This window comes from Alligator sinensis, unplaced genomic scaffold, assembly GCF_000455745.1.
Source record: "Alligator sinensis unplaced genomic scaffold, ASM45574v1 scaffold573_1, whole genome shotgun sequence".
Classification (NCBI taxonomy): Eukaryota; Metazoa; Chordata; order Crocodylia; family Alligatoridae; genus Alligator; species Alligator sinensis.
The window spans coordinates 4,338,938-4,347,588 of NW_005841877.1; the positions used below are offsets into that span (position 1 = coordinate 4,338,938).

At 44.4% G+C, this 8,651-nt stretch overlaps 2 protein-coding genes across 5 annotated transcripts in view; both read right to left on the reverse strand.

Annotated features, from left to right (window-relative positions):
- Window positions 1-699, reverse strand: part of CCNO (cyclin O) — a 2,625-nt gene extending 1,926 nt beyond the window's left edge. Inside the window, exon 1 of the mRNA XM_025196144.1 lies at window positions 695-699. Coding sequence (XP_025051929.1) covers window positions 695-699 — 5 coding nt within the window. The remainder of the gene's footprint in view (window positions 1-694) is intronic.
- Window positions 700-3,064: 2,365 nt separating this feature from the next.
- Window positions 3,065-8,651, reverse strand: part of DHX29 (DExH-box helicase 29) — a 38,524-nt gene continuing 32,937 nt past the window's right edge. For all 4 annotated transcript variants that reach the window (XM_025196139.1, XM_025196140.1, XM_025196138.1 and 1 more), the window contains 2 exons: window positions 4,593-4,689; window positions 3,065-3,840 (listed from right to left, as the gene is read on the reverse strand). In XM_025196139.1, coding sequence (XP_025051924.1) covers window positions 3,791-3,840; window positions 4,593-4,689 — 147 coding nt within the window. In that variant the 3' untranslated portion in view covers window positions 3,065-3,790. The remainder of the gene's footprint in view (window positions 3,841-4,592; window positions 4,690-8,651) is intronic.

Here is an 8,651-nt window from a genome sequence, read left to right on the forward strand (position 1 = left end):
GCGCCGCGCACTCCTACACACGAGAAGCGGGGAGAGGGGGGCGGTGGTTTACACACGGGGCAAATACACGCGGTGCCAGGGTTGGGGCACGGCGCAGCCCAAGCCCTCCCGAGCCTCGGATTTCTGCTCGTATGTTCCCGAAACCGTCTTCCCCCACCAGGGGTTTCTGCTTAGGAACCCACAGCAAAAGGCAGAGGAGATGCGTATCTTGTAGGCCGACTACCTCCGAGATGCGCACACGTCCCCCGCCTGCCATCTGACTTCAGTCCAACACAGAGCGCTAGTGCCCCGACCTCCTTTACTAGCTTGATCCCTGGGAAGGAACACCTTTCCCCTGGATGGCCGCAAAAAGGGGCTCAACTGTCTGTCCAAACTGTTTAGGCTAGGAGGGAGAGCAAACTCTCTTCCCCTGGTCTCCATTTCAACCTTTGGTCTAAATCCGTTGACTGTTTTGTTCAACACACACTAAATCTAGCAGAGGACATAGGGAATGCAGGGAAGTTGAGGTGATAAGATTTTCTCCGGAGTGGGCCCTTGTACAAACCGTGGTGACAAAACATCTGGCAGGTGTTTGCTGCTAGTCTGCACCAGGACAGGAACAGGGAAGGAAGCTCAGAGTCATCTTTAAGTATTGATCAAGTACAGGTGACAAAAGCAACGTTCAGGACACAGGAATCCAGAAAGCAAAACATACCACATAAAAACTGGTGTTTGTACTATGCACTGAAACTCACTGGGTTCAGTTATTCTTAGGGTAATGGCAAGCAGCGGCTTTAACTAGGCACATCTACACATGAAGCCACTTTTTCTAATGTGCATTAAAATTTAGTACTTCCAGTGTGAGGTACTAAAGAAGTGTGCATTAGGCTGCCTTAATGTGTGGTAATGAATCTTCAGTAATGAATGTGCATGGTTTTTAAGTGATGCTTAATGCACAGTAGCCTATTTTACATGATCTCATGGTTTTTTATGTGACACTTTAATGCGCAGTAAAAATAGACTACTGAGCATTAAAGCACACCTGTACATGCACCTACTAGTTGCAATTGACCAGTGCACCAAAGAGGCTTGTGTTTTCTGCCAAACAGTACTTTTTTATCAGACAGAGCTGGCTTTGGTGAACTGATTGCATTTGTTATGAGCCAGGAAAATGCGCGCAGGAGGGAAAATAGGAGGGCTCCCCTGCAGAGTGAACGAATTACTCCAAGAGGAGGGGGGTAGCAAGGGAGAAAAAAAGAAAAGACGGCTTCAGGCAACTAGTAAACTCCAAGGCCTAAGAGACAAAAGCACTGGTTTCCAGAGCCAGGGGTTATAGGCTTAAGTCACATCTAGAATTAAAATGTACTCTATTCCTGTTTATTGTAAAGCAATCTTCATTTAAAAAGGATTAGACAGGGAGAGGTGGTTGGGGGTCCCTCTCTGGACTGAGTGATGATGAGGCCAGGGATTTTTTCGCAAAAAAATCAACTCCCATCACAGGAAATATGTTCAAATAAAATACATTGTCTAAAGTGCCACCGACTGACACTGAATGTTCAGGACAACACTTGTGGTACCCATGTCTTGTTATGGGCTTTAACTGATCTCTCCTAAATACCTTGAAACATGTAGAAGGAAGCACCCACGAAGGCCAAACATTATAAACTGGATTGCAGATTTCACTGTTTTTTACATCAAGGTGATGCCACTTGTGCAAAAAGTGAACTGCATGTACATTTGTAAATATGTCTTTACCATAAATTATAGCTGTGTATGCTATGTATCCAGCTGGTAACATTAAAAGGTCTTAAGATGATTGTGCAAGTATGGACCCTCAAATAAAACTGTTGCTTTTTTATAAGGAGAACTAGCCATTTACTCCTCAAGAATGACAGGAAGAAGGGGAGCAGGTGGGGATGGAGCCCCAGGCCCTCCGGGCCTGCTCCCCCTTCCCTCCTGCTCCTTGGGTCCAGGCCCGCTGTCCCCCTCCCCACCGCAGTGGCAGGGGGAAGGGTGGAACAGGCCTGGGCCTGATGCAGGGGAGGACCGGACCCAAAGGCGGGGAGAAACCGGGCCACCCAGCAGTGGCGGGGGCCGGGATGAGCAGGGTCGGGGCTAATGCAGGGGAGCGGCAGTGGGGGAGGAGTGGGCCCCGGCCCAATGGTGGGAGGAGGCTCACTTCTCCCCTCCCCCTGCAACTGGCATGTTGGACCGGGCCAGGCCAGGCCCGCTGCCTCCCCCCTACCGCTGTGGCAGGGCGGCTTTTCCCTCCGGCTTGGGCTCACTCCTCACCCTAACGAGCCAAGGTCCAGTCCTCTCCTGGCCCCACTGTCACCACTAACACCACAGCGCACTCATTCCCACTCCCCCACCCCGGCCTCAGGGCCGCTCAGGGACGAGAGGAGGGGGCTCGGGGCCGATGTGGGGGAGGGGGTTGGGAAAGGAGTGGGCCCAGGCCTGAGTGGGGAGGCCTCCTCCTTCCCTCCCCCAGCTGCTGCTGCGGTCGCATCACGTGGAGCCTACTGTTTCCCCACCGCGACAGGCTGGCTTCTCCCCCGCTCAGGCCCACTCCCCTGTCCCCCCTGCATTACTTGCAAGGAGCAGGGCAGGGGTCCCCTTCCGTCCGCTCTGTTGCTGCCGCCTCCAGGGAGCAGGCCGGGGGGGGGGGGGGGGGGCGCCAGGCCAGCCCCCTCCATCCTGTGTCTCCACCATCATGGCGGCGGGCTGCCTTCTGTCAGGACGCTTCTTCGCGCTCTGTTTGGCCTTTTGTCTGGAAAAAGAAAGCACCTCCCAGCTACCCCAAGAGCCAAGGACACCAGGTAACTTTAACACAACTTATCTATGAATACCTGGAAGAAGATGGTGGGGACCTCCCGCAGAGTTCTCGCTAAACCACTGGCTGCACCAGAATGGGGTGAGCAAAAGATAAAAGGCCTTACTATTTCTACCAGCCTACAAGATGGTTCAACATATTTCCTTTGGTCTACTTTGTAAAAGTTATGATCTTTCAGGAGCATGTTAGGTTTTCCTAATTATTCTTTCTTCCAAAGTATAAAGAAACACACTAACCTCTTGCTGCATGGAATCAAGTATTTATTAAATGAACAAACCTTTAGCATTGACTCCTTTATCTATATATACTGAGTTCAGAGTTCATAGTAATAGTTTCTGGGAGAATCCCAGGGCATCAGAATCCCAATAAATTTCCCAACTCAGGACTACAGACCTGAAGTTTGTGATCTCACGATCTATAGTTGTGACCCACAAAGAAAATGAAAATGAAAATATTCTTAAAATCTGTACTTAAAATCTAAGCCTACAGCTTAAGGTACTTAAGCTTCGCAAAGTAGTTAAGTATTGTTTTGGCAAATGCATAAAGAAATGTGTTTTGTTTTCAGTCTGTACATATCTAAATGGGAAGATAAAAGCTATTCCAAGTAGAGTTAGAACTTGATCTTGAATGACTAGTACATTATTAATGTACTAGACCATTCCCAATACACGACTTAACAGAAGCAAAACAAACACGAACTGGTCAAGTTCATTTTATGTGGAAAAGATGTGAATCACTTCCGTCATTTATACATTCAAACAAACGGAAAATTTATTGTAAGAGTAATACATTTAATGTGCATCATTAAAAATGATCTAGAAAGATTACTTCTGTACAAAATTCATGCAGTCTTGTCCACATGATGGCTGGTATCAACCGTATTTTAAGTATTTAAATACTTTCAGCTGATATCTTTGAGTATATTTTATTCTGCCTATTACTGAAGCTCTGTAGCCCATCACTGAACTCCAGTTTCCATTAACTTTCTGTTTTTATGAGTTCTTTGATGATGTGTAAAATCTTGTCATCTAGGAAGGAAAACACCAAAGTTAAGTAGAAAAGAATTGAAAAAAAAAAATCAATAAATATGTATAAAAAAAGCAGAAGACGGGAGGTAGCTCTCAACAATCTCCCAAAATCTTAATGATTAGTGAGGCTGTATCAGATCAATGCACCCCCAAAGTTACAAAATTATAAAACTGTACACCTACAAGCATGTAAACACTGCAGACTGTTACAGTACATGTTGCTTCCTAATGAACCGCCTGTTACTGTTCTGATGGATCAGAAGGAAGATGGACAAAAATAAAAGAAGGGGAAACCTACAGAAGTTACATTAGCATACTTCATCCCAATTCAGTTTTTACCTCTTGACAAATTCCTGAAATTTTAAAGGTGTAGGTTATGCTTCTATCGATTACTTTGGGAGTTACTTAGGTCCTTGCACATTATTGGTAAGCACTGTGCAATGTCACTATCATACACTGTCCCAGAGTTGTGTGACAGCTATGGAGAGATATCGGAATTCATCCATGCCCACAAGAACATAATGTGAGTTCACTTCTACACTGAGAAACAGAAACTAAATCATTATTACTGGTACTATTAATGATTTTTACAAAAGTCAGTCTATTCCAGAGACATCTTTAACTGGGCAGTCAGTAAATGTAATCTCTGAAAAATTATAACGCACTTCACCCTTGTCCCAGAATACATTCTTTGTGTATATACTGTGTATAATTAACCTGCGCATTTATGCCAATACTATGATGATAGTTACCTTCAAGCGACATTTTAGGATTTTCAAGCTTTTTCTTTAAAACAGACTCAATCAGAACTCTCAGTTGTTTGAAAATTACTGCAATCTTTACAGGGGCCTGTAGAGTGCAAAAAACAAAAAAGATGACCAAACATTTACATTATATTCAAAAGTAACCCCTTTTATTTTGGTAAAAAGAAGCTAAGAGGTTATACATCATACAAGAGATCAAGCATTTTAAGCACTGACAGCTCCTGTATTTCTTCTGCTATTTGGTAGCATTTACAGAGAATACACTGCAGGATGTCCTGTTTTCATTTAGAGCCTTAAATTAAATGCATTTAGAAAATACACATTACATTTATTCCATTTCCAAAGATGGTTATTTATTTCTTTGATCCATTCATTCAAGGTCTTAGATGTTTAACATTTCACCTATTTCACCATCCTAAAATTAATCTCAAGTGAATTATAAAGTAATGGATTACACATAGTCTTAAAGATAAGCAGACATCTACATGTTCATAAGATTGGGACCTATGTCTTCAAAATATTCTCAGCTTTTTATAAGCTCAGTTGCCATTTATTTGCTTTTAACATTTCAACCCCCCCATAAAACCAGCTTAAGTTATGGACAGTTCAAGTAGCACGTTCTCCTTAAAGACAACGTTGTCATAAACAAAGGGTAAAGGCTCGCTTTCTTAAATATATATAATCTCCAGCATACTATCGTTACATTTAGATATATATTTAACAAATTACCATTATTTATTTAAGTCACTAATTTGCTGCCCTGTGCATGTCTTTCAACAGCATAATGAAATGAGCTCAAGCTCATGCTATCTACCTCTGATTTAGTTAGTCTATAATGTGCAAATCTACCTTGCTTTCTGCCTGACTTCAGATGAACATAGCTAACTGTACTCATGGATGGCACCATGCTCAGCCAAACAAAACAAACTGCAATCAATATACAGAAGAAACTTGCTAAGGTACACTCAGATATATCTTCTTTCTGACCAGACGTAAACAAATTAATATCATACCCAAGGGACTCTAGGTGACTAATCCACTCCATTCTACATACCACACAGCCTATTCTGACAAGCTGTTTCACTCTCTCCAGGAAACTGAGGAACCCCTTTTTGTCAGTGTTCTGTACAGCAAACGGGAACAGACCTGTAGAACTAGCAAAATGAATACAGAATGATCCAGACACAACAGCCTTTTACTGGGAGAACTCTGTATCTAGCTATGATGACCGTCTCAAACAACTTTACTCCTTAAAGAAGATGAAGGAAGCAAACTTTCCATACTTGCATACTCAGCAACAACCCTATCTACAGCAGGCACTCTCAACCTAGTTCTCGTGAGCACCACAGCACTCTCATGATTGTATAAACTGCTCTCCAACAAGTCAAAAAACAGTGCTAAAAACACTCGCAATCACGTTGAAAATCACATCGAAAGGTGTAATTAATGATGAGATGATGATCTATTTCCTTACATCTATTTGATTTACGTTTAATGCTCTATGAAAAAGGCTAAGTCATCGCAGTGCTCATTAATGAAAAAAGGTTGAAAACCCCTGATCTACAGTAATGTCATCAGCTTATCCAACCACATACGCAGTCCAACTAAGGCATCTGTACTATCCTATGGTCTCTTTCTGCCCCACTCCACAGTCCAACAAAGTGCAGCTGTATGGAAACCTCAAGGCTTTTTTCTACCACCTAAAACTAAGGGACTATTTCCATGATGAGGAACTATGCAGTGATCAACCTGCCACAAACAAAATTCACGCACAGGACAGGAACAAGGCCAGCTCCTGGACTCCACCTGAGGGCAGTAGCCCCACTCTGGACCTGTATATAAATTGTTTTTATCCCATGCCCACTCTGAGATTGCAAAAAACCCAACATTTACATTACAACCTCAGTCCTGCAGATTGGAGAGTCACACTTAGCCTTAAAATAACCCAGATATCAAACAGGCTGATTTGGGAGGGGAGAGGCGGGAGGCGGTGGCACTGATGTCATGGACAAAACAATGTACATACAGGAAGCTAAGAGAACTTGCCAACATGGAGTTTTACAAATTCCTCACTGAGGATCCCACAGCACAATACCAGGAAGAATTAAACAATCTCTTAACTATGTTACCTCTGCAAACAAGGGAGAGAATTCATGCTTCCACCCCGCTAGGTCAGGCAATTTTTACTTACTACCCAAGATCTATAAACCAGGCAACCCAGTATGCCCCACTGTCTCTCACTGGCACCATCACAGAGGTAGTTTCTGGCTATGCCGATTCTATCCTGTCCCCATGTCTTTGGAGCTGCCAGATATCTGAAAGATACCACGGTTGTCTTCAAGAAACTGGGCTCCACTGATAAGTGTCAAGCAAATACTATGGATGTTACATCTCTGTACACCATCCCCCATAAGGATGGATTACTATCCATAAAGAACATTATCCTCATGGAGGACACTGCTTCCATTTCCATCACACTCTCTTGTTTTGTCTTTGCACACAATCATTTCAGATTTGGGGACTCACTATACCTATAAATGAATGGCACTGCCATGGGCACATGTATGGCCTCCAATGTGCCAATATATTTGTGACAGACCTTGAAGTCCATTTCTTCTGCAGCTGCCCTCATCACCTAAGGTGCACTGATGACATCACATTGAAACATGGGCAGGAATTTTTAGAGAAATTACCAGGACTTTGATAGAGGGTTGTAAGTTGTTAGACTAACACTGGAATACAACAAATTCATTTCCTAGAAACTATAGTGAAGTGTTCAATAGCCACAATGCCACCACACTGTACAGGAAACCTACTGACCTCCACAGCTGCCTTCAAGCCATCAGCTTCGACCCTAAACACACCACGAGATCCATAGTCTACAGCCAAGCTGTATGTTACAATCATATCTGCCCTGATCCCACTGACTAGGATGTACATGTTAAGGATCTAGAGTAGGGATTCCTAAAATTACAATACAATCTCAAAATTGTAGCCACTCAAATCAACAAGCCGGACTCAAACCTCACTCCGATCTGCTACAATACCAAGCCCAGGACAATAAAGTCCCTCTGGTTGCCATCTATAGCCCCCAGCATGAACACCCTAGATCAGGGGCAGGCAATTATTTTGGACAGAGGGCCGCTTACTGAGTTTTGGCAAGCCATCGAGGGCTGCATGACAGGCAGCCCAGGGCAGATAAATATTAATTTTCTAAATTTTTTAGGGGGCCCGCGGGCCGGATAGAATGGTCTGGCGGGCCACATCCAGCCCCCAGGCCACATTTTGCCCACCCCTGCCCTAGACTCATCATTATGACCTCCAATGCCACCTGTAAAAGGACAACTGTTTCAAGGTAGCTATGGAGGACATACCTGTCCTGGTTAACAAGCAGCCTTTTAACCTCAAACAACATCTCAAACAACCATCTACCCAACTCGTACTCTCACTGAGGTACCAGGTCTTGCAATGGACCCAGATGCAAGCTGTGGTCCCTCATCAATATGAACCACATCATCACTGGAGCACATAACATGAACTATAACATCCCAGATTCATTCACTGCACTTCTACCAATATTGTAAGCCATAATGTGTTTACAGTGCACCTCTGCTGTCTACACTGGACAGACAGGGCAGTCCCTACCGGCAATCCCTACCATTCTACCTGTGGCTAACACAAACAGGATGCGTTTCAATACGGACAAGTGCAGGGTGCTGCACTTGGGCAGTAGTAACTGGCAGCACACTTATAAGTTGGGAAACTCCCTTCTTGAGAGCACGGAGGCAGAAAGGGATCTTGGAGTCATCATTGACTCCAAGATGAAGATGGGCCAACAATACGAGGTCACGGTCGGCAGGGCTAACCGGACCCTATCGTGCATCCACAGGTGCATCTCAAGTAGGGCCAAGGAGGTGATCCTCCCCCTCTACGCGACACTGGTCAGGCCACAGCTGGAGTACTGTGTCCAGTTCTGGGCACCCCACTTCAAGAGGGATGTGGACAACATTGAGAGGGTCCAGAGGAGGGCCACCCGCATGATCCGGG